The 25,867-nt window shown below is 44.0% G+C and overlaps 2 protein-coding genes across 14 annotated transcripts in view; both read right to left on the reverse strand.

Annotated features, from left to right (window-relative positions):
• Nucleotides 1-10: 10 nt before the first annotated feature.
• LOC109902998 (nascent polypeptide-associated complex subunit alpha, muscle-specific form) lies at nucleotides 11-14,292 on the reverse strand. 10 transcript variants are annotated; one of them, XM_031785903.1, is made up of 16 exons: nucleotides 14,021-14,288; nucleotides 13,765-13,869; nucleotides 10,618-12,092; nucleotides 10,305-10,495; nucleotides 9,456-9,629; nucleotides 9,110-9,248; nucleotides 8,788-8,924; nucleotides 5,611-5,636; nucleotides 5,251-5,433; nucleotides 4,644-4,803; nucleotides 2,752-2,928; nucleotides 2,194-2,275; nucleotides 1,613-1,638; nucleotides 1,012-1,048; nucleotides 790-886; nucleotides 11-681 (listed from the first exon to the last, which is right to left on the reverse strand). In XM_031785903.1, exons 2-15 carry the CDS (start codon nucleotides 13,771-13,773, stop codon nucleotides 808-810), a joined length of 2,895 nt encoding a protein of 964 aa, XP_031641763.1. In that variant the 5' UTR covers nucleotides 13,774-13,869; nucleotides 14,021-14,288; the 3' UTR covers nucleotides 11-681; nucleotides 790-807. The 10 variants fall into 10 exon arrangements, 8 of the variants coding, with proteins under 8 accessions (XP_031641763.1, XP_031641761.1, XP_031641759.1 ...); XM_031785901.1 differs by having other exon boundaries at nucleotides 1,613-1,668; nucleotides 10,317-10,495; nucleotides 14,021-14,286; XM_031785899.1 differs by having other exon boundaries at nucleotides 1,613-1,668; nucleotides 14,021-14,286.
• A 4,016-nt stretch (nucleotides 14,293-18,308) lies between these two features.
• LOC109901580 (disabled homolog 1-like) overlaps nucleotides 18,309-25,867 on the reverse strand; it is a 98,570-nt gene continuing 91,011 nt past the window's right edge. For 3 of the 4 annotated variants that reach the window (XM_031785909.1, XM_020497578.2, XM_031785908.1), the window contains 2 exons: nucleotides 24,388-24,490; nucleotides 18,309-21,545 (listed from right to left, as the gene is read on the reverse strand). In XM_031785909.1, the coding sequence (XP_031641769.1) occupies nucleotides 24,410-24,490 (81 nt within the window). In that variant the 3' untranslated portion in view covers nucleotides 18,309-21,545; nucleotides 24,388-24,409. The remainder of the gene's footprint in view (nucleotides 21,546-24,387; nucleotides 24,491-25,867) is intronic. The other variant, XM_031785907.1, reaches the window with a different exon arrangement.

Genomic DNA, 25,867 nt, shown 5'->3' on the forward strand with positions numbered 1-25,867 from the left:
CTGACCTATACAGTAGACCGCTGCTTTGAGTTTATGAATCACCATATGATCACAACTAGCAGAGCTAGAGGCTAAATGTTACATCTCTTTAATAATTATGGGAAATTCACTGGGAATATAAAAAATAAGACAAGTCTCATATGGCAGGCATCCTATTCCCTGTGTAGTGCACTACATTTGACTGAGCCCTATGTGGCTAACCCTCTGTCACTTAGTTTATGACACAGGGAATAGGGTGTCATTTGAGACACAGAAGTAGCTGGATACAGTGAGTTGTCGTAGGAATTTCCAACGTAGACACTTGTAAAGATACAGTGGAACCTCAACCAACGGTATGGTGTCGCATAATTGTCTTTCTATAAAACATTCTGTATAATGCCCTCCATAACCCTGGATGGACATCAATACAAGAGATTCAATCCAAAACCGCGCTATTAGCGTCCTTGACATTTAACAGTAATTTCCGACAACTGCAGCATTTATCTTGAATGCCATCTCTGAACACGGTTACCTTAAAAGGCTGCATTGTCGACTAGAGTGCTCAGATTGAATCCCTAAACAATAACAGAAATAGTCCATCCGATTGCAGGTTGTCCAGACAGATTCTGCAAGCCTCCGTCATCTGACTGATTGTCATGGCGATGAGACATACCATCTTGCCGTTCTTCCTGTGTTCACCAGCTGCTCATAGAAGAGAGAACAGACCCAGATGTCATCAATGCCTTTGACTGATCAACGGTTCTGCTCAGTGGTGACTATTGGAGCTGTAAAGTAAAGCAACTTTCTCACCTGTAGGTAGTTTGTAGTCTAAGCGTCACTGATGATGATGATGTCTGCATACAGGTCAGGAGGAGGAAGAACCACCATATCTGCTTCCTCTTTACACCTACAGAGAAACACAGATGCCTGTGACACACCCACTCAGTGACAGCTCAATAACATTCACAACCCAAGACAAGAAAACCTGTCTGATAAATTACACAGTGTGGCATTTATTTCTATCCAACTTACAGGTACACTGTCTCTGGTCCTCCTATGTCCATAGGGCCTGGAAATTAAACAATATTTTAAAGTTATTTTCCCACTGTCATCTGAGTGTCAGATTCAAAGGTAGAAAGTTAATTCCTTTCATTGAACTCCTGAATTCCAACAACATTCTTTCAATGATTATGAGCTGGTTTCCTGGACCCAGCTTTCTTATTGAGTCAATTAGACCATGCCAACTTCAAGCTCATCTTTCTAAAACAGTAAAGGTTATTTCAGAATATTTAGGGGTTAGTCAGCTAACTTTCCTCGGGACTATTAAATGTAGGATTTTCAAATAATCCTGCAGAAAAAGGAAATGGGAATTATAATTCATGGAGATTATTGTAGGGGGTTGAAATGTAAAATCAAGTCAAATAATGTCAATGTGGAAGTTAAACTTCAGAAGCCTTTTTTTGCATTACAGGAAAGTTCTCCTGCAACAGGGTGATCAAATGAAGATCCTACATCTGTATTAAAGAAAGGCATGCACAATGGATGATTTGTGTCTAGGTAACCAGCCCAAGTACAATATACCTAATGTGTGGAATGTGTAGGACACAGAACCCACCCATAGCGCGTTACTTACTGATCGGTTCTTCAGGTTCTTCAGGTCTTAGAGGGAGACAGTAGGGAAAGAGAGAGCTGGTCGAGTAAGGAGAGAAGAGAAAATACAAACAAGAGAAGAGCAGCTGCTGAAGAAAATGTAGCCTATTTCAGAAGAACAGAATAGCATACTCTGAGTTGTCCTTATGTTAGGCCCTGATCTGGCTATTCCATATGGCTGTGGGCTACACTAGTTAATGTAGCAGACAATATTTGCTTAGAATTCCATGGCATTATTTTATAGTATGAATAATACAATTGAACATGAAAGTATTCTGTGTTGAGCAGTTAACAAAGAAACAGGTCCTCCTATATGCTTCATTGAGTTATGTAACTTCAGTTGTGAAAGAAATGTTGGGCTATATGTTTTGATTTTTAATACATTCTAAGGCTGCATGATGCGACTAATGACTTGAAAAAGTTGCATGAAAGGCATGAGCTCTGCTTTGTTTGTTGCGCAGGCTATACACACAAAATCAGTCCCTCATTCACAATTTCTCAGCTGCATCCCCTTTCTGTGGCCGTAAAATAGTCAATATTGGAATTTCTGTGTTATGGACTGACCTCTCTGTGGGGTCTTCCTCGATGAGGGAGGAGAAAGGTTCATCATCATCATCATGTGCCCACTCCTCACTGTCGTCTGTGACTGGGGGGAGAACAGAGTATATTTGGATCCACTATATGGCATGTGTGCATGTTGTGATGACCCTCCCACTCTGTCTGCCGTATTCTTTCTCTTTGCTCTCGTTTTCCTTATTAGGATGCCAGTGGGCGGAGCCGGGAGGGTTGTCAGTGACATGGGACATACCTGGGCCTGTCCCAGGATAAATACACCACTTCCCCGTTCATGGAGGAGACTCTCTCCATACAGACACCTTTATAGATTTTGTTGTGGTATTTTTGTGGCCTTTTGTTTGTTTGCTTTGGCACCTTTCAACACCCCGCATTATCACATTTATGCATGCAACACTCACACACCATTGTTAATTGTATTTAGTTTACTTTATTTAATACATATTTTGTTATTCCTCGTCTCCACGTTGTCTCTCTTTTGTTATGAACTTCGAGCCAGTTCGTAACAATGTGCACTAAATTATTGACTGGAATCAGTGAAGTACTTACAGCTGCCTGTATCTTCCTGAAGTGGGTAGTGATTGGATGTCCTGCTGTCCACCTCACCTCCTCCCTGTTCTACCATAGTGGTAATGTTTTTACAGCTGATGGCCCGAGAAGCCCTCTTCCCCATTTCCAACATCTCCTTAATGTCCAGCTCCACGTCGCTCACTGAGATGTATCCATCTACATACAGTACCAGTCAAAAGTTTGGACACACTTCAAGGGGTTTTCTTAATTTGTACTATTTTCTACATTGTAGAATAATAGTGAAGCCATCAAGACTATGAAATAACATATGGAAAAATGTAGTAACCAAAATAGTTTAAACAAATCAAAACATATTTTAGATTCTTCAAAATAGCCACCATTTGCCTTGATGGCAGCTTTGCACACTCTTGGCATTCTTTCAACCAGCTTCATGAGGAATGCTTTTACAACAGTCTTGAAGGAGTTCCCACATATGCTGAGCACTTGGCTGCTTTTCCTTCACTCTGCAGTCCAACTCATGTGGACTGCAGATTGTGGAGGCCAGGTCATCTGATACAGCACTCCATCACTCCTTGTTGAAAAACATGATAATCCCACTAAGCGCAAACCAAATGGGATGGCGTATCGCTGCAGAATGCCGTGGTAGCCATGCTGGTTAAGTGTGCCTTCTAAATAAATCACATTAATATCCATTGCTCGTGTTTCTTGGCCCAAGCAAGTCTCTTCTTATTGGTGTCCTTTATTAGTGGTTTCTTTGCAGAAATTTGCAGATTCACACGGTCTCTGAACAGTTGATGTTGAGATGTCTCTGTTACTTGAACTCTGAAGCTTTTATTTGGGCTGCAATTTCTGAGGCTGGTAACTCTTAATGAACTTATCCTCTGCAGCAGAGGTAACTTAGGGTCTTCCTTTCCTGTGTCGGTCCTCATGAGAGCCAGTTTCATCATAGCGCTTGATGGTTTTTGAGACTGCACTTGAAGAAACTTTCAAAGTTCTTGAAATTTTCCAGGTTGACTGACCTTAATGTCTTAAAGTAATGATGGACTGTAATTTCTTGTTGCTTATTTGATCCGTTCTTGCCATAATATGGACTTGGTCTTTGACCAAATAGTGCTATCTTGTGTATACCACCCCTACCTTGTCACAACACATCTGATTGGCTCAAACGCATTAAGGAAATAAATTCCACAAATCAACTTTTACCAAGGCACACCTGTTAATTGAAATGCATTCCAGGTGACTACCTCATGAAGCTGGTTAAGAGAATGTCAAGAGTGTGCAAGGCTGTCATCAAGGCAAAGGGTGGCTACTTTGAAGAATCTCAAATGTATTTTGATTTGTTTAACACTTTTTGGTTACTACATGATTCCATATGTGTTATTTTATAGTTTGTCTTCACTATTATTCTACATAGTAGAAAATAGTACAAATAATGAAAAACCCTTGAATGGGTAGGTGTGTCCAAACTTTGACTGGTACTGTACATATAACATACAGATGTAGGATCTTAATTTGAGCCAGTTTTCTACAGCAGGATAATAATCCTGAAGCAACATGAAATGTGAATTATTATTTGTGGACATTTTTGTAGGGTTTGATATTACAAGCTTTAGAAACCTTTTTGAAAGTCAAATACACTACAAATTTGAATTTCCTACTGTGCACCTGTTATAACCCGGGTTAGGGATTGGCCGGGGTAGGCCGTCACTGTAAATAAGTGTGTTCTTAACGGATTTGCTTAGTTAAATAAAATAACTAACTGAGATGTACCCGTCTTCACACACATAGATATGTAAACCTATATTCAAACAACTACTCCAGATTTTGAGCCATTCATTTGACAGATTTTATGCACATCTGTATTTGTGTAGAGGTCAGAGGTCAGGGATTAGGGAGGTGTGTAAACCTACATGTATTAGTGCTGTCCCTGGCCAGCCATTTTCCTTTCGGGCAGTTTGTGGTCCGTATGATGCTGACTATGTCCCCGTTCTTCACAGCCAGGTTGTTCTTATGTCCTTTAGACGCTACCATCACTGTAGCCTGGTATATAGCCTCCTTCTGACCTGTTATCTACACACACACAGGTAAATATACTCTCAGCAGCCCATACTGTATTTACTGTAGAGGAGCGTGATTAATGTAATGTAAGTGGGGCTGCTACTGTTGATATTACCTTGTGTATTAATCTGTGTATAACAGAGCGTATTAGTGTAGTGTGCAGTGTATGTAGTGTGTATACTAGCAACACTTTGATATTTCTTTGATAAGTCCCGCCCCTTTTCCCATCGCTAGTATTCAGATTTGAGATCCAAAATCATTCATTTATGTCATTGGGAGACTTGCTCAAAAATTCAAATTAACCCTGTAAATCTCAAGTCAAAATAAATCTCTGTGATAAGTTATTACCATGTTAACATGTTGTTCAGATAATCTGACATCCTGAGGAATGAAATCACTGGTTTCTACTGCCGAGAATACTATTTCACCCTCCTTTCCTCTCCCCTTAGGGTTACTTACCTTAAACAACTTCATCTCATTTTCCTTCTTCTCTCTCTCTTTCTGCTCTTTCCTCTCTCTTTCTTTCTGTTCTTTCTTCTCCTTCTCAAAACTTTGTTTTTCTTTCTTTTTCATTTGTTTCTCATCTGGGGTTTCCGAGGCAGTCTTCTTCAAGAACAAGTCAGTCTTGGGTGTTTCTTCTGTCTGTAAACAATTGGAAGATGAAGGACATGTCTGTCCAGATCTTTACTGGGTCATTAGATTTACACAGAATAGATGCAGAGAAGTACCTGAGCGATAGATCAGGCTTACTGTGTGTAATACAGACCTGGGTCAAATACTGAGCTATCAACTAATCAAAGCACCCAGAATGTTCCTTACCGGAAGCTGAGTCTCAGCATATGGGTCTGTGAAAGATGAAAGGAAGAGAAATAGTTAAGAAAACATGATGACATCTGAGCCCATCATTTCTGTTCATTTGTTTTATTGGCTGCAGTTATGGCTAGATACGATCCAATCATAAGTGAGAAAGCAATGTCAGTCTTAAGGGTGATAGGAGAAAAGATTAAAGGAGTAAGATGTCTTCACTCAGACATAAAAACACATTAGCTTCACTGCCTGGACTACATTACACACACACACACACATCTGACCTCATCTCTCATACCTACAGCTGGAAAGTGTCATATGGTGGACAGCATCTAATGTTCTTTCTGATGCAACATGGCGCCGACAGAGATGGTCGCCTCTCTTCGCGTTCTTAGGACACTATGCAGTATTTCATTTTTTTATGTATTATTTCTTACATTGTTACCTCATCAACTTACCAACATTATGATCACGAATATGACTTTCCTGAAGCAGATCCTCTATTTGGACCACAACCCAGGACAATGGATCGGATCCCAGTAGGCGACCCAAAACAACGGTGCCGCACAAGGGGCAGACGGAGCGGTTTTCTGGTCAGGCACGTCGCTCACTGTCCCTGAGTATACTACTCGCCATTGTCCAGTCTCTTGACAACAAGGTAGACGGAATTCGAGCAAGGGTTGCCTTCCAGAGAGACATCAGAGATCGTAACATTCTCTGTTTCACAGAAACATGGCTCACTCGGGATACGCTATCAGAGTCGGTACAGCCACCTGGTTTCTTCACGCATTGTGCCGACAGAAACAAACATCTCTCTGGTAAGAAGAAGGGCGGGGGTGTATGCCTTATGATTAACGAGTAGTGGTGTGATCATAACAACATACAGGAACTCAAGTCCTTTTGTTCACCTGACTTAGAATTCCTTACAATCAAATGTCGACTGCATTATCTACCAAGAGAATTCTCTTCGATTATAATCACAGCCATGTATATCCCCCCCAAGCAGACACCTCGACGGCCCTGAAAGAACTTCATTGGACTCTTATGTAAACTGGAAACCACATATCCTGAGGCTGCATTTATTGTAGCTGGGGATTTTAACAAGGCTAATCTGAAAACAAGGCTCCCTAAATGTTATCAGCATATCGAATGTGCGACCCGGGTTGGAAAAATTCTGGATCATTGTTACTCTAACTTCCGCGATGCATACAAAGCCCTCCCTCACCCTCCTTTTGGCAAATCTGACCACAATGCCATTTTATTGATCCCACCCTATAGACAGAAACTAAAACACCCGTTCTCAGGTCTGTTCAACACTCATCCGACCAATCTGATTCCACGCTTCAAGATTGCTTCGATCACATGGACTGGGATATGTTCCGGATAGCCTCAGACAACAACATTGATGTATACGCTGATTCGGTGGGCGAGTTTATTAGCAAGTCCATCGGTGATGTTGTACCCACGGCGACTATTAAAACCTTCCCCAACCAGAAACCGTGGATTGATGGCAGCAATCGCGCAAAACTGAAAGCGCGAACCACTACTTTTAATCATGGCAAGGTGTCCAGAAACATGACCGAATTCAAACAGTGTAGCTTTTCCCCCTGAAAGGCAATCAAACAAGCTAAGCGCCAGTATAGAGACAAAGTAGAGTTGCAATTCAACGGCTCAGACACGAGACGTATGTGGCAGGGTCTACAGACAATCACGGATTATGTCGTGGACATCAGTCTTTCTCCCAGACAAACTAAACAACTTCTTTGCTCGCTTTGAGGACAATACAGTGCCACTGACACAGCCTGCTACCAAAACCTGTGGGCTCTCCTTCACCGCAGCCAACGTGAGTAAAATGTTTATACGTGTTAACCCTCGCAAGGCTGCCGGCCCAGACTGCATCCCTAGCCATGTCCTCAGAGCATGCGCAGACCAGCTGGCTGGTGTGTTTACGGACATATTCAATCAATCCCTATCCCAGTCTGCTGTTCCCACATGCTTCAAGAGGGCCACCATTGTTCCTGTTCCCAAGAAAGCTAAGGTAACGGAGCTAAATGACTATCGCCCCGTAGCACTCACTTCCGTCATCATGAAGTGCTTTGAGAGACAAGTCAAGGATCATATCACCTCCACCCTACCTGACACCCTCCAATTTGCTTACCGCCCTAATGGGTCTCGACCCCACCCTGTGCAACTGGGTCCTGGACTTTCTGATGGGCCGCCCCCAGGTGGTGAGGGTAGGAAACATCTCCACTCCGCTGATCCTCAACACTGGGACCCCACAAGGGTGCTTTCTCAGCCCTCCCCTGTACTCCCTGTTCACCCATGACTGAGTGGCCATGCACGCCTCCAACTCAATCATCAAGTTTGCAGACAACACTACAGTGGTAGGCTTGATTACCAACAATGACGAGACGGCCTACAGGGAGGAGGTGAGGGCCCTCGAACTGTGGTGTCAAGAAAATAACCTCACACTCAACGTCAACAAAACAAAGGAGATGATCGTGGACTTCAGGAAACAGCAGAGCGAGCACCTCCCTATCCACATCGACGGGACAGTAGTGGAGAAGGTGGAAAGTTAAGTTCTTCAGCGTACACATCACGGACAAACTGAAATGGTCCATCCACACAGACAGCATGGTGAAGAAGGCGCAACGGCGCCTCTTCAACCTCAGGAGGCTGACGAAATATGGCTTGTCACCAAAAACACTCAAACTTTTACAGATGCACAATTGAGAGCATCCTGTCGGGCTGTATCACCGCCTGGTACGGCAATTGCTCCATCCACAACCTGCATCACCGGGGGTAAACTACCTGCCCTCCAGGACACCTACACCACCCGATTTCACAGGAAGGCCAAAAAGATAATCAAGGACATCATCCACCTGAGCCACTGCCTGATCACCCCGCTATCATCCAGAAGGCGAGGTCAGTACAGGTGCATCAAAGCTGGGACCAAGAGACTGAAAAACAGCTTCTATCTAAAGGCCATCAGACTGTTGAACAGGCATCACTAACATTGAGTGGCTACTGCCAACATACTGACTCAAATCTCTAGCCACTTTAATAATAAAAAATGTGATGTAAGAAATGTATCACTAGTCACTTTAAACAATGCCACATTATATAATGTTTACATACTCTACATTACTCATCTCATATGTATATATTGTACTCGATAGTAGAACTTACTGTAAGGTGCCTGTGTCTTACTCTTCGCTGTTCCTTTCTTTTTCTTGGTGGGTTGACCCTTGACCTTCTGCTTGGCTGAGGGCATGTCCTCATAGGCATTGCCACAGCTCTCATTGGTGCTGTCTTCTGCCTGGGCTCTGGAGAGTTGGAGGTGGGAGAACGGTCAGTCAGTGACAAAACATGACAGAGCACTATTCTAGTTGAGAACAAGAGCTGGATATGTTCTTGAGAACTAGATACTTTGAGAGAGAGAGTAAGAGAGAGCTGATTGTTAGATTGTCTGCATTTAGTGGGGCAAACTCAGTCACCGTATTCTCCGTACCCCCACTTAGACACCTCTAATTCCACTAAGTCTGCAGGCTGGAACTCCGGGGCTTCCAATTCCAGAACATCTAATCCTACATCCTCAAACTCAGGAATGTTGAGAGCAGAATCAGCTGAAGGAACAGGAATCTCCACAGCTGTGAAGAGACACAGATAGTTACTCAACAAGAACAACCACACACTGATAATACACTATCCTTTCCATTTTAGCGTATGTGTCTGGGAATGTGAGATATGCTTGTTTATGTGTAATGTGCTTTGTTTCTGTGGTTTGTGAACACAATGCTGTGGAGCTCTTTAGAAACAGAACATGTCCAGTATGAGGAGAAGTTGGTAGAATGGACCATAGGCAGTCAGGTCCACAGAGGGGAGTTGGGGGGGTTTCTCTGGCGGGGATCCTCGGGTGGAGGCCTCTGGGAGGCGCTTTCTCGGGGGAGGAGGGGGCACCACAAACAGGTCTGGTAGGAGGTCCCTTGCACCCTTCTCTGCTATCCCCTCCAACATAGGAGACGCCTGCCCTAAAGAGAGAGAGAGAGAGGGAGGGAGGGAGGGAGAGAGAGGGAGGGAGGGAGGGGGAGAGAGAGAGTGAGAGAGGTTCAATACTAAGAAAGCTAAAGCAGAGAAACCTACAGTGTAGGTTATAGTGTTGTAGTGTACCGCTGTGAAGCGAAAAGACTTCAGTTAACACCTATGGCCTCTCTAAAAGGCTTTGTTAAAGTTGAAGACAATAACAGCAGCACCCAATCATGGCAGACACGCTGTTCCTCTACACCACAGTGACAGTGATAGTTTAAATACCTTATCTACTCCTCCCTACTCTTCTCCTCTCTTCCCCCTCTACTCCACCCTACATTCCCCCACTCCTGTTCTCCTCTACTCCGCCCTACTCTCCTCCTCCTCTACTCTGCCTACATTCCCCCACTCCCATTCTCCTCCACCCTACTCTCCCCTCTCTCCCCTTCTCAGGACAGAGTTGTTTCTGGCTCTGAGAGGTAGAGGTATTTTACCTGCTGCTTTTTAGTGTCTGCAGCTTTGCAACAACACCCATTGTCTTGCCTGGGGTGTAAGGGATGAGCTGCACTCCTGTGTACTTCATGTTCAGAGTACAAAAGCAGGGTGAACAGAAGATGGAGAGGAAGAGAGAGAACAGGGGTCTCAGGGAGAGAGATGTACAGAGAAAGAGAGACACTTACTAATGTCAATACCTTTGACTAGGGCCGGTATCAGGGGTGTAGGGGCCGCCGCCCCTGCCTGGTCATCGTAGTCGATTGGTGGGAGCTCAGGTAGCGATTTCACCGGGGTGGGGCTAGGGCTGTGGGGGGGTGGGGTTAGGTCCTCTATGGTGGGCGTGACAGGTCTGGAGGGGATGGGGGTCATAAGAGGGCTGGGGGGGGAATGGAGTTAACATTAACATAATAATAACAATATGGTCATTTATCGGACTCTTTCATCCAAAGTGACTGGGGGATAGTGTTAATGTGTATGTATTCAAGGTATATTGTGTACCTGGTGAGCGTCCTCTTAGCTTTCTCCAGGGCATTGAAGATTATCTCTGATCCTCTTTTTTTTGGTGGACTCATCTCTTCTGCTCGTCCTAGAGCCAACAGGGCCGAGAGTGGCCGTTCCTGGACCCCCACGGGCCTCTCAGGCTGGAGGGATGGGGGTGCGACTGAGGGGTCACCAGCCGGGGGAGAGGGGGGGTGAGAGGGAAGTGGAGAGGCAGAGGTCTCGACTATAACAGCAATATCCACTACTACAGACTCAAGTTCAGCAGCTGGAGGTGTAGGGGGAGGAGGAGGAGAGGGGGTAGGGTCAGGGGGTGGGGATGGGGATGGAGTGGCGATGACAGGTGGAGGTGGGGTGGAGGTAGAGAGTGTAGGTGGGGAGGGGACAGCAGGGAGTATATGGGTGACTGGGGGAGCTGGTATTGGGCTGAATGGGGCAGTAACAGGGGAAGGGGTAGGGTGGACTGATACTGGCAGGGTGGGGGCTGGGATGGTTTCAGCTGGGGTTTTAGGACTGAGGGTTTCAGGGATGTGATCAATGATAGGAGGGTCAGGGATCACTGGGATGGGGTTAGGTGGTGTAACGACTGTAATGCCTTCAGCTGCTGGTGCAGGTTTCAGGGTGGGGGGTAACAGGGTAAATACTGGGTTATGAGTCAGCTCCAGGGGTAAGGGGGAATCTAGTACTGGGGCAGGTATCGAGGCAGGGGGTAATTGAACAATGTGTACTGCTGGGGAAGGTGGGATAATGACAGTACGTATAGGTATATCACCGGGGGGGGCTGGGGTTCCGAAGGTGGTTAGAGGCATGAGAGGTTCAGGGTCAGCCAGGTCTGGGCTGGCTATGTCCAGTATGGGGAAAGGAAGACGCTCAACTCTCCCCTCTTTCCTCTTCTTCCCGATGCCCAGAAAACCCTTCTTCTTTGTTGTGTTTATGGGCGATGGTGACATGTCTACCAGCTTAACACTACCCCCCTTAGACCCTCCAGGGGACAGCAGGGACACCTTCTTGTTCTTCATGGCCAGGTCTGCTTCTTTCTTCTGTTTCTGGTCCAGCAGATCTGACCTCACCGCTACTTCTACAATATCTTTCCCTCCATTCATCCTTTCATCCGACTTCTCTTTATCAGCCTTCACCTCTGCCTTCTTTTTACCTAGTAATTTCACCTTCCCCTCATCCTTGTCTTTGCTCTTCGCCTTCTTCTCCTCCTTGACGATGACTCTGGAAGAGATGCCACCCGGCCCCTGAAGGGAGGAGAAGAGGGAAGGTCGAGCACCGCGCGGTTGGGAGTGCGAGTTGGAGGGTGTGTGTGATGTGGAGCTGAGGGAAGGAAGGCAGTTTGTAGGGCTGTGAGGAGGAGGCAGGACTTTAGGTGTCTCAGGGAGAGCAGATTTGGTCCCGGGCTGCTTCAGCAGAAACACTTCCTCATCCTGGAACTTTGCCCTCAAGGACTTGAAGTCAAGAAAGTCTTCTTCCTCTCAGACAGAGAAAGGAGGGGAGGACATTTCAAACTTGTAGTGTATGAGGTTTAAAAAGGCTTCTGAAGTTTCTCATTTCCACTTTGAATTTATTTAGACTTGATTTTGTATCAACCACTACAAAAATGGAATTCATTATAATCAACATAATAATTCACATTTCCTGTTGCTGCAGGATTATTTTCCTGCTGTAGCAAACTGGCTCAATTTAAGATCTTACATCTGTATCTGTCTCTCTTTTCACAGTCTAATTCAACATGAGATAAAACTAACTAAGTGACCGTATCATTATTTACAACCCCCAAAGCATCTTCCAGACACTCTGGCACCAAAACTGCCAATAGAAACCCATAGAAGCCTAATTCCTTTAGGCGAGAGCCTGGGGGCAATAGAACTATAGGTTAGGGGCCCTGGGCTTTTGTGTGTGTGCTGACGGACCAGTCACCAGTTGGGCTGCTATACCACATGATGACTATTCCACACACACACACACACACACACACACACACACATTAAATCAAATCTGAAGTTATTACAAAAAGTGTTGCCATTACCTGCATTAAATACTGTTACATTTAAACAAAGCCACACATAGCAATAAAGGAGAGAGAAGAACCACTGTCTTATTTCAACAAGGAGTTACAAGCCATCAAACACACCTTGTCCATTTGTGACAACCAGCCAAATCACAGGTTGGTTGTCACACAGTATGGGTTTGGTTGTCACAATGTTTGCTACTAGTTTATTCCTTTTGTAACAGGACATTAAGCAATATAGTATACTTATGCAATAAGGCCAGAGGGGGTGTGGTATATCTCCAATATACTACGGCTTAAGGTTGTTCTTAGGCATGACCCAACATGTTTATAAACTGGTTACCAACATAATTAGAGCAGTAAAAATAAATGTTTTGTCCTACCCATGGTATAGATCTGATATACCATGGCTGTCAGCCAATCAGCATTCAGGGTTCGACCCACCCAGAGTCTTAGAAATCGTTTTTCTTTGATGGAACGATATTCCCAACAAAATTCTGCATTTTATGCCTTGAGAACAACATATTACATTTTGAGTAAATTTGTGTGTATGCACACGCATCTGTAGATTGAGAGTGTGTGACAGAAAATATATGTTTGTGAGAGAGAGGCAACAAACCCAGATAGCACAGATACCTCGGCCCAACGGATGTATACACGATGCTTCGGGAAGAAGCAGTTTAACACATTGTTTAACAATTTGCCAGACGTCTCACAGATGTTTGTAGAATAGCTACATTCGAAATGCTACAGTTCTACATCGTTTATAGTCGGCCAGGCATCAACATTCTTCCCAATGTCCAATCGCTCTCCACACCATATATACCACCCCCCAGCCCAACATCATTTTAAAAAAAACTTTGAAACACAAATGCCCCTCACCTAAATGTTTTGTCATGCTGACATTAATTGTTCAGGTGGATGAGTTCTTTCAAAGAATTCACACATTTGAATGTTACAATTATCACACAGCACCATGTAGAGTGGGAGTACTATGCACTATGACAACCAACCCGTGAGACAATCAACTCCGGTCTCCGCTATACCGGGACGGCGCTGTGTGCGTGCAAGGGAGAGAGAAAATGAGAAGCGACCAGTACTGAAAGTGTAATAACACCAGATAAAACTATTACCTGGTCCATCGTGCGTAATTCCACCAGGCAGAGAGACAGCTATGGGTAGCCTTGTTCCGCCGCTCTTGTATTTCTCCAGGTGTCAGCTCCTGCCCCTCATTCTGGCTATTTCATGTAGCGTCATTACGCCAAACAGTTACACAAAACAATCAACGCAATAACTCTGAATAACTTTTTCCAGTGGCAACAGCCCAGGAGGCTACCGGTAATGTTACTGTTGTCATCAACTAATAGAGGATTGGGCTAGTCTACATACCTTTACACTCTCTCAGGATGTCTTCCTTAGCTTCAGGGGTGGACGGTCTCGGAAGAGAGTCAGGTGGAATTATCTCTCTCGCTCCCATATAATTATTCACGCTCACATCGCAGAAACGGTCCGTCCAGCTAAACGGGTCAGTCAGCCAGCGGGTATCGTGGTGTCTGTCGAGAGCGCAAGGCATTTCAACGCATCGTGCATGATGAACTTTCTGACAGCTTTCATCAAAAAGGAATGCCGTCTGACAGGTGTGCGTGCGTGTCATTACTCGCAGCTGGTGCCATAGAAGCGCGATTGTTGACAAACCACAATGAAATGCTCATTAAACTTGTTTCCCCCTCCTTTACCAAGGTAGGCTATACACTTTGCTCATATGACACATGTTGGGCAAACAGAACCATGTTGCCTAATTACAGATGTGATAGACTACATCCTATTGTGTGTGCCTATTAATATGGCAGTGATACAGCATATTTGGCCCTAGAACCATGTTTTTTATAGTCCCGTACCCCTTCAAACATTCACCCTCCAGATGCTTACCCCCTCTAGCACCAGGGTCAGTGCACTCTCAGATGTTGTTTTTTTGTCATCAATGTAAGCCTGCCACACACACACTATATGATACATGTATTAAAACCTCTACAGGATCAGTGGGCGATCACTGGACGGTTGAGCTAACGTAGGCTAATGCGATTAGCATGAGGTTGTAAGTAACAATACAATTTCCCAGGACATAGACATATCTGATATAGGCAGAATGCTTACATTTTAGTTAGCTACTGTAAATTGGACAGTGCAGTTATTCCAGTGAAAGAATACCATGCTATTGTTTGAGGAGAGTGCACAGTTATGAACTTGAAATGTTATTAATAAACCAATTAGGCACATTTGGGCAGTCTTGATACAAATTTTTGAACATAAATGTAATGGTTCAATGCATCAGTCTTAAACTTTGCAGATACACAGCTGCCATCTAGTGGCCAAAATCCAAATCGCTCCTGGGCTGGAAATATACATTATGGCCTTTCTGTTGCATTTCAAAGATGATGGTACAAAAAAAAACGTTTTTTTCTTTGAATGATCTTTTACCAGATCTAATGTGTTATATTCTCTTACATTCATTTCACATTTCCACAAACTTCAAAGTCTTTCCTTTCAAATGGTACCAAGAATATGCATATCCTTGCTTCAGGTCCTGAGCTACAGGCAGTTAGATTTGAGTATGTCATCAATTTTTGCATAAAATGACATACTCAAATCTAACTGCCTGTAACTCAGGTCCTGAAACAGGGATATGCATATTCTTGATACCATTTGAAAGGACACACTTTAAAGTGTGTGGAAATGTGAAAGGAATGTAGGAAAATATAACACAATAGATCTGGTAAAAGATACAAAAAAAACGTTTTTTTTGTACTATTATCATATTTGAAATGCAAGAGAATGGCCGTGATGAATTATTCTAGCCCAGACGCAATTTAGACTTTGGCCACTAGATGGCAAAACTATATGTGCAAAATTTTAGAGTAATATAGCGAACTCTTGTATATCTATTCAAAATGTTGTATTAAGACTGCCCAAATGTGCCTAACTCGTTTATTCATATATTTTCAAGTTCATAATTGTGCACTCTCCTCAAACAATAGCATGGTGTTCTTTCACTCTAATAGCTACTGTAAATTGGACAGTGCAGTTAGATTAACAAGAATTTAAGCTTTCTGCCCATATAAGATATATCTATGTCCTGGGATTTTTTTGTTTCTTACAACCTCATGCTAATCACATTAGCCTACATTAGCTCAATGGTTCCGCAGATGGAACACTGATCTTGAAGAAGTTTTAAATAATTTTCCACACACAGTCTGTGCCTGTATTTAGTTGTCATGCTAGTGTGGGCCGAGAATCCACTCTCAGATAGGTACGTGGTTGCAAAGGGCATCAGTGTCTTAACAGTGCAATTTGCCAAGGGAAAAAACTGAGTGCAACCCTATCCAGAAATCTGGCAGTGGTTTCTGATTAAATTACATTTTCACAGAACATTTGACGTTGTCTGTAAGCTTGAGTTCATTTGCACACAAAAAATAATACAATGATGGAAAGACCTGTGTGTTGTTCTTGTTAATGCAGACAGAGAAGAGCTCCAACTTCTTAAATCAAAGCCTCAGTTTTTCCCGCACATTGAATATAGTTGCGGAGAGTCCCTGTAATCTTAGATTCAGATCAATCAGGTGAGAAAAAACATCACCCAGACAGGCCAGTTGTGTGAGAAACTCATCATCATGCAAGCGGTCAGACAAGTGAAAATTATGGTCAGTAAAGAAAACTTTAAATTGGTCTCAATTCAAAAATTCAATTTAACCAGCGCACTTCTGTATGTTTTAAAAGCGTTACATGGTCGCTGCCCATATTATTACATAATGCAGAAAATACACGAGAGTTCAGGGGCCTTGCTTTAACAAAGTTAACCATTTTCACTGTAGTGTCCAAAACATATTTCAAGCTGTCAGGCATTGCCTTGGCAGCAAGAGCCACTCGGTGGATGCTGCAGTGTAACCAAGTGGCGTCGGGAGAAATGTGTTACCACTCCACTATGTCTCCCTGTCATGGCTTTTGCGCCATCACATCTTGACCACCAAAGTCCATTTGATGTCACAAAGCTGTCCAGTACTTTAAAAAGATCCTCTCCTGTTGTCCTGGTTTCCAGTGGTTTGCAGAAGAGGATGTCTTCCTTAATTGACCCCCAATAAACATAACGGACATATACTAGGAGCTGTGCCAGGCCTGTTGACTCATCCAGCTGTAACAGACATATACTAGGAGCTGTGCCAGGCCTGTTGACTCATCCAGTTGTAACAGACATATACTAGGAGCTGTACCAGGCCTGTTGACTCAACCAGTTGTAACAGACATATACTAGGAGCTGTGCCAGGCCTGTTGACTCATCCAGTTGTAACAGACATATACTAGGAGCTGTGCCAGGCCTGTTGACTCATCCAGTTGTAACAGACATATACTAGGAGCTGTGCCAGGCCTGTTGACTCATCCAGTTGTAACAGACATATACTAGGAGCTGTGCCAGGCCTGTTGACTCATCCAGCTGTAACGGACATATACTAGGAGCTGTACCAGGCCTGTTGACTCATCCAGTTGTAACGGACATATACTAGGAGCTGTACCAGGCCTGTTGACTCATCCAGTTGTAACAGACATATACTAGGAGCTGTACCAGGCCTGTTGACTCATCCAGTTGTAACAGACATATACTAGGAGCTGTACCAGGCCTGTTGACTCATCCAGTTGTAACAGACATATACTAGGAGCTGTACCAGGCCCGCCATGTCTGTTGACTCATCCAGTTGTAACGCATATAATTCACTGGCTTGTATGCGAAGCAGTAATTGTTTCAAAACATCTCCTGCCATGTCACTAAGTCATTAAGTCCTCCACAACAGTACGGAGCTTGCCTGTCCTAGCCAATCGGTAGCTCACCATATAAGACGCTTCTAGCCCCTTCTTAATAATGGTATCTGTTGCTTTTATACATGTCTTACTACTTGAAAATTGTCTTAATTCTTGCTCTTAAAACTTGTGTGGCTAATTTTTCAAATTGTCATGTTTCGTTTCTAAATGTCTCTGTAAGAGTGAAAGTTTCCCACGAGAGAGTAACGGTTAATGTGATTGGATGTTAATTATTTGACTAGGCTACCTGTATTTGACATTGTGTTGTTATTTCACTGAAGACAAGATGGTTTCATTTTATGTTTGGCAGTGAAAGAGGCTACTCAGGCGAGAAAAAAACCTCACCCAAATGTATAGTCCCATTGGAAAATATAAATGTACTGTTTGAAAATGTGAAGAAAATGTTTTTTTTTTAAAGAAGAAAAAAAGTGAATGACATTTTATTTTGTGTACCCCCGATGGCATTGCGCGTACCCCTGGGGGTACACCTACCCCAGTTTGGGAATAGCTGTTGTAGACAAACAGACACAGAGAAAAGGGACACCACTTGGGGAGTCTGTCAGCATTCCAAAGTAGAGAACAGGGGTAGTGAATTCCAAAGACGCAGCCATTTAAGAGATGGAGACATAAAGATTTAAATGGAGATGTAATAACATGATACATGTTATATTTCCATAATGATATGGCTTTTAGAGAAACACATGTCATACTGTAGGATATTATTCATACAATTGGTCTACTAAATCATAATTAAAGCCATCCTTTCTTGATAGATGTGTGTCAGGCAGGTGAGAGAAGGGGCACACACACACACACACACACACACTGATCACCCAGACCCAGCTGGCATTGGGATGTGTTTAATAGTAACAGTAATACATGGTGGAGACGTAAATCAACAGAAAATAAATAAGTATTCTAAAAATCCACAGTAGAATGCTATCGTATTCATCAAGATAAAAATAATGTGTCAATTTACATTAAGAAAACGTTATCTGCGGTAAGCATAAAATATGTCTAGAAATATTATGTAATCAAACAGCATGTTTCCCTTTTACTCCACTTCCTAATTTTCTTCTTCTTCGTCTTTTTCTATTGTCCAAACAGTTATTCAAGTTGTCAGTCCAGATGAGTCTAATTACGCATAGACTTTGACCATAAAATAGGGAGTCATTGGCATCAGAGTTGATGTAGTACTAGCAGTAGCACAGACAGACAGGTTAGGGGTCAATGACAGCCAGCTATGAGTGTCTGGTGTGGTTGTGATGATGGGTAAGGGTCCTATCACTCAGACTGAGGGATGATATGAAGCATGGAGGTGGTGATAGTATGACTGTAAGAGGTTACAGGGTACATCAGTGGGAACGTTTTATTGGCACATGGATATTGATAAACATGGATTTTGACAAACATGGATATTGATAAACATGGATTCTGATAACAGATATTGATAAACATGGATGTTGATAAAACAGATATTGATAAACATGGATGTGGATAAAACAGATATTGATAAACATGGATGTTGATTAAAAACACATGTTGATAAACATGGATATTGATAAACATGGATGTGGATAAAACAGATATTGATAAACATGGATGTGGATAAAACAGATATTGATAAACATGGATGTTGATTAAAAACACATGTTGATAAACATGGATATTGATAAACATGGATGTTGATAAACATGGATGTGGATAAAACAGATATTGATAAACATGGATGTTGATAAAAACAAGATGTTGATAAACATGGATGTTGATAGAACAGATATTGATAAACATGGATGTTGATTAAAAACACATGTTGATAAACATGGATATTGATAAACATGGATGTGGATAAAACAGATATTGATAAACATGGATGTTGATAAAAACAAGATGTTGATAAACATGGATGTTGATAGAACAGATATTGATAAACATGGATGTTGATTAAAAACACATGTTGATAAACATGGATATTGATAATAAAGGGCTGCAGTATAGACAAGGGCTGTGTTAAGGAAAGACACTTATAGGATCATAGACAGAACAGAGGTTGAGAGAGCTACAGAAACCTAGACAGACACACATGTTGGTATTGCTTGATACCTTCTGGTTGCATAACTGAAGCCTTCCTATTTTATGGCACAGAAGTCTGTGGACAGAATGATCATTGTTATTATCATTTACAAAATGAGTTTGGCAAATTGACAATCAGCTCTCTTAAAGTCTTGTGACTGTATAACTCCAGGAGAGCTGACTCCAGCGGCTTGATTGACTTAGAAAATAAACATTTCTGTTTGTCTGTTTTAATCCATATTGTACAAAAGCTATTATAGAGAATGAGCAATTCATTCACAGAATCAGTTAGTTTTGCAACATACATCCGAAGTCCGGCACTATCCGATAGTTTGGCAATGTTCGTTCATGCCTGTTAGGTTGGCAACATCCATGCCTCAGTGTCCATTCACTTTGAAGCCTTCCCATTCCCTCTGAGAAGAGACATTTGGAAAAACAGTGTGTGTGTGAGCAGCTCCCAGAGAGTCTGTTCCTGCATAGTGATCCAGCAGACACTCACAAAAAGGCGAAACACCCAAACAGCCAATCAGATGCCAAGATCCCAATAAACCGGCCAATCAGAAATAAGGATCTCAGCATACCAGTCCATACCAGGATCCACTTGCTACAGACACTAATTCTGTCCATGTCTGATACCGCTGTGTGTGTGTTGGGAAAGGAGACAACGCTTGGCCCAGTCACCCTTTGGCAGCATAGCCTCTATCAATGTTTGATGGAGAGAAAGAGAGAGAGAATGAAACGCGAGTAGAGGGGGTAGATGGAGTGTTCCATCCTTTGTAAGAGGGGATGCCAGGCTGCTGCTAGAGATGAGTAACACACACACACACACACACACACACACACACACACACACACACACACACACACACACACACACACACACACACACACACACACACACACACACACACACACACACACACACACACACACACACACACACACACACAGGGGCCCTAACCTATAGTTCTATTGCCCCCAGGCTCTCACCTAAAGGAATTAGGCTTCTATGGGTTTCTATTGGCAGTTTTGGTGCCAGAGTGTCTGGAAGATGCTTTGGGGGTTGTGCACCCCACCTTGAAAATAATGATACGGTCACTTAGTTTGTTTTATCTCATGTTGAATTAGACTGTGAAAAGAGAGACAGATACAGATGTAAGATCATCATTTGAGTCAGTTTGCTGCAGCAACAGGACATGTGAATTATTATGTGGATTAGAATTAATGACATTTTTGTAGGTGTTGATACATTTTTCGTGAGGAAAAAATTAAGTCAAAATTCAAAGTGGAAATCACAAACTTCAGAAGCCTTTTTAGACCTCAAATACACTACAAGTTTAAAATGCCCTGCACTTGCAGGAAAGTTCTCCTGCAACAGGGTGATCCTACATCTGTAGAGTGGGCTCAATGATAACCTGTGATTTGAAGTTCAATTATTATCCTTTAGTCTTTTTCAGGTATGAGGTACCTGTTTTCAACCCATCTCTCCCCCGTCCCTCCTTTCTCTGTCTGAGAGGAAGAAGACTCTCTGGACTTCAAGTCCTTGAGGGCAAAGTTCCAGGATGAGGAAGTGTTGCTGCTGAAGCAGCCCAGGACCAAACCTGCTCTCCCTGAGAAACCTAAAGTCCTGCCTCCTCCTCACAGCTCTACAAACTGCCTTCCTTCTCTCAGCTCCACATCACACACACCCTCCAACTCACTCTGGAGGGTGTGTGTAGCTTGAACCTCCCTCTTCTCCTCCCTTCAGGGGCCGGGTGGCATCGCTTCCAGAGTCATCGTCAAGGAGGAGAAGAAGGTGAAGGGCAAAGACAAGGATGAGGGGAAGGTGAAATGACTAGGTAAAAAGAAGGCAGAGGTGAAGGCTGATAAAGAGAACCTGCGTGCACACACACATGGGGTTGGTAGGTCAGTCCAGTTTTCAGTCTCTTTATTTCCTCCCTTTGTTGATCTGGGCATAGAGAGGATCCTTCCCCTGCAGACAGAGATCCTTCCCCTAGGCAGACAGAGAGGAGACACAGTTAGCATGTTAGTATTAGCATGACCCACTGGGACTGAACACAGGTCAGCTACTCCCGAGACTCACAGACCCTTTCTCCAGCTGCAACACATGCAGTTCCTGTTGTCAACACCAGATGGCAGTAGCACCCTGCTGCAGACAGAGAGACCAGCCATAGTGCAGAGGCTGAGGGTATTGTTACATAGAGAGTGTGTAGCCCAATCCCAAATGGACCCCTAAACCCTACGCACTTGTGGAGAGGATTTGACAGGTGTAGTAGCTTCAACTTGCCTTCTAATAGGCTTGGTGGAAGTTTCACCATATTGCTTAGACCAATAAAATCCTCTCAGATCTTCACAAGTGTTTAGGGTTTGTGTGTGTTCTCTCTCTCCCACCCACCTCAGCCTGTCAGATCCTAACTTTGAACAATGGATCTATCACTGTCGGAGTGTGTGTTTGCATGTGCATGTGTGTGTCTGACACACTGCTGTCTGCTATCCTCCTACAGCAGTGTGTGAGTATGTGTGTGTCTGACACACTGCTGTCTGCTATCCTCCTACAGCAGCGTGTGAGTATGTGTGTCTGACACACTGCTGTCTGCTATCCTCCTACAGCAGTGTGTGAGTATGTGTGTGTCTGACACACTGCTGTCTGCTATCCTCCTACAGCAGTGTGTGAGTATGTGTGTGTCTGACACACTGCTGTCTGCTATCCTCCTACAGCAGTGTGTGAGTATGTGTGTCTGACACACTGCTGTCTGCTATCCTCCTACAGCAGCGTGTGAGTATGTGTGTGTCTGACACACTGCTGTCTGCTATCCTCCTACAGCAGTGTGTGAGTATGTGTGTCTGACACACTGCTGTCTGCTATCCTCCTACAGCAGCGTGTGAGTATGTGTGTGTCTGACACACTGCTGTCTGCTATCCTCCTACAGCAGCGTGTGAGTATGTGTGTGTCTGACACACTGCTGTCTGCTATCCTCCTACAGCAGTGTGTGAGTATGTGTGTGTCTGACACACTGCTGTCTGCTATCCTCCTACAGCAGTGTGTGAGTATGTGTGTCTGACACACTGCTGTCTGCTATCCTCCTACAGCAGCGTGTGAGTATGTGTGTGTCTGACACACTGCTGTCTGCGATCCTCCTACAGCAGTGTGTGAGTATGTGTGTCTGACACACTGCTGTCTGCTATCCTCCTACAGCAGCGTGTGAGTATGTGTGGAAACATATCACAGCAGGTTTGATGGAGATGTCCACAGACTACACAGACTACAACAGTCAGAACAGGCCTGAGTTATACACATTGTTACACTGCAATCAGCCTGTCAGCAGGGAGTTCCATAGGTTCACTCTGACACGTGATTGGCTGATTGGTCCAGCACTTCCATATCTGACTCCTAAGTGGAATGACCATATTTGAGAATTCTATTGTATGCAGATGGAACCTTTGAGTGTGTGAGTCAAATACATGTACATTTGTGTGTATGTCAGTATGTGGCCGAGTGACAAGACCACAAACATACCTCTGGTCTCTCTCCTTCTACTCCCCAACCCTGGCTCCTCAGTGATTGGGTTTAGGGTTCTTCCTAGATATAAACTAATGCTAATTCATATCACCCAGTTGTTAGTGGTGGCAGCCCAGTATTACTGATAAAACCACTGACATTACATATTTCCCTGTGTGTGGGCCTGACTGACACCACCTATCATTACACCCACACTATAAGAAGTAAGTGTGTGTGTGTGTGTGTATATGTGTATGTGTGTGTGTATATATGTGTGTGTGTGTGTATGTATGTGTGTGTGTGTGTGTGAGATAAAGGGAAGCCACTGCCATAGGAGGAACGTCTCTACAGTACAACACTGACTATCTCCAACCCTGAACTGCAGTCCAGGACATATACATTTGACATCATATTACATTTGACATCACATAACATCATGTACAGGACAGTATATACACTGAATGTACAAAACATTAAGGACACCTTCCTAATACTGAGTTCCACCCCCCCTTTGCGCTCATAACGGCCTCAATACGTTGGTGCATGGACTCCACCAGGCATCGAAAGAGTTCCACAGGGACCATTCTTGATACACGCAGGAAACTGTTGAGTTTGAAAAACGCAGCAGCATTGCAGTTCTTGACACAAACAGCACCTACTACCATACCCCATTCAAAGACACTTAAATATTTTGCCTTGCACCTTCTGAATGGCACACATACACAATCCATGCTTCAATTGTCTCAAGGCTTAAAAATCCTTCTTTAACATGTCTCCTCCCCTTCATCTACACTGATTGAAGTGGATTTAACAAGTGACGTCACTAAGGGATCATAGCGTTCACCTGGATTCACCTGGTCAGTATATGTCATGGAAAGAGCATGTCTCCTTAATATTTTTTTTACGCTCAGTGTACATTGAACATCAAGATGTAGAAAATGCATCTGAGACAAACAAAATGACATCATGACAGCGTGCCCATGCATGGTGAGTTTTAAACACACACACATCCTTTATTGAGATACTCACACACCTCTGGTGGCTATAGGGAGAGAGAACACAGACACAGCAAACACACACACAGTTGCATAATCACACAACCCAACCACAGGCAGTCAGACACACCATGCTAACATCAGAGGATGCAGCAGACAGGATACGTGAGAGGAAAAGAAAAATGGAGGGCCGGAGAGAAAGAGAAAGACAGAGACAGAGAATAGAGAGGGTGAACAGAAGATCACTAAAGGTAAGGTGTGTGTGGAGAAGGCAGGCTTACAGAAAAGCAAAGGAAGGATGGAGGAGAAGGAGAGTTAGGAGAGGTTGGATAGATACCTACCCAGCACCCAGCCAGCGTCTATCTAGCTGTTGGCAGGTGGACTGGTTTGGGCTGGACTAGAAACTGCTGTCTCACTGGGACAAGGAGACCCAGACCCACACGCCTGGAGAGGAGAGGAGAGGAGAGGAGAGGAGAGGAGAGGAGAGGAGAGGAGAGGAGAGGAGAGGAGAGGAGAGGAGAGGAGAGGAGAGGAGAGGAGAGGAGAGGAGAGGAGAGGAGGAGAAAAGAAGGCAGGAAGGAAGGAAGGAAGGAAGGAAGGAAGGAAGGAAGGAAGGAAGGAAGGAAGGAAGGAAGGAAGGAAGGAAGGAAGGAAGGAAGGAAGGAAGGAAGGAAGGAAGGAAGGAAGGAAGGAAGGAAGGAAGGAAGGAAGGAAGGAAGGAAGGAAGGAAGGAAGAAGAGAAAGAAGGAAGGAGAAGAGAAGAGAAGGGCTTGAGAAGAGAAGGAATGAGAAGAGAAGGAATGAGAAGAGAAGGAAGAAAGAAGAGCAGGAAAGTAAGGGAATATAGAAAAAGAGAAATAGTTGTAGTTGAAAGCAGGATATAAAAAGAGGAGATTATAGGCAGGGACAGAGCAGCAATGTACTAAAGGAGAGAAAGAACACACGCACACACTGAGGACTTATAAAACCCCTTTTAGAGTGCACTCAATTGATGCCTGAAACGCTCTTTACACCTTCCTCACCACAGAGAGAGTGGGAGGATGTTTCTCTCGCTCTTGCTCTTCTTCTCTCTATACAGGCCTGTTTCATTAAGTTGCGTAAAACGTAATGTTGACTGTTGCTCTCTCTAATGCTGAGAATGCCCTACTTTCTCTCTCTCTGGCTCTCTCTCTCTTTTTCTTTCCCTTTCACTAATTCAGGTTTTGAATATGGAATATGAGCTCCACTGGCTCAGCTGAGTCACACTTCTTTCAGAGCGAGAGCGAGTGGTGGGGGCAGGGGGAGAGAGAAGATAGAAAGAGAGAGAGAGGGGTGGCGGGCAGGGAGAGAGAGAAGATAGAGAGAGGGGTGGGGGCAGGGGGAGAGAAGAGAGAGAGAGAAGAGAGAGGGGTGGGGGGAGAGAAGATAGAGAGAGGGGTGGGGGCAGGGGGAGAGAGAAGAGAGAGAGAGAAGAGAGAGGGGTGGGGGGAGAGAAGATAGAGAGAGGGGTGGGGGCAGGGGGAGAGAGAAGAGAGAGAGAGTGAGAGAGAGAGAGAGAGAGAGAGAGAGAGAGAGAGAGGGGTGGGGGCAGGGGGAGAGAGAAGATCGAGAGAGAGAGAGAGAGACAGAGAAAGGGGTGGGGGCAGGGGGAGAGAGAAGATCGAGAGAGAGAGAGAGAGAGAGAGAGAGAGAGAGAGAGAGAGAGAGAGAGAGAGGGGTGGGGTGGCAGGGGGAGAGAAAAGATCGAGAGAGAGAGAGAGAGAGAGAGAGAGAGAGAGGGGTGGGGGCAGGGGGAGAGAGAAGATAGATTGAGAGGGGATGGTGTACGGGCAGGGAGTAGGA

This window comes from Oncorhynchus kisutch, linkage group LG13 (genome assembly GCF_002021735.2).
Source record: "Oncorhynchus kisutch isolate 150728-3 linkage group LG13, Okis_V2, whole genome shotgun sequence".
Classification (NCBI taxonomy): Eukaryota; Metazoa; Chordata; class Actinopteri; order Salmoniformes; family Salmonidae; genus Oncorhynchus; species Oncorhynchus kisutch.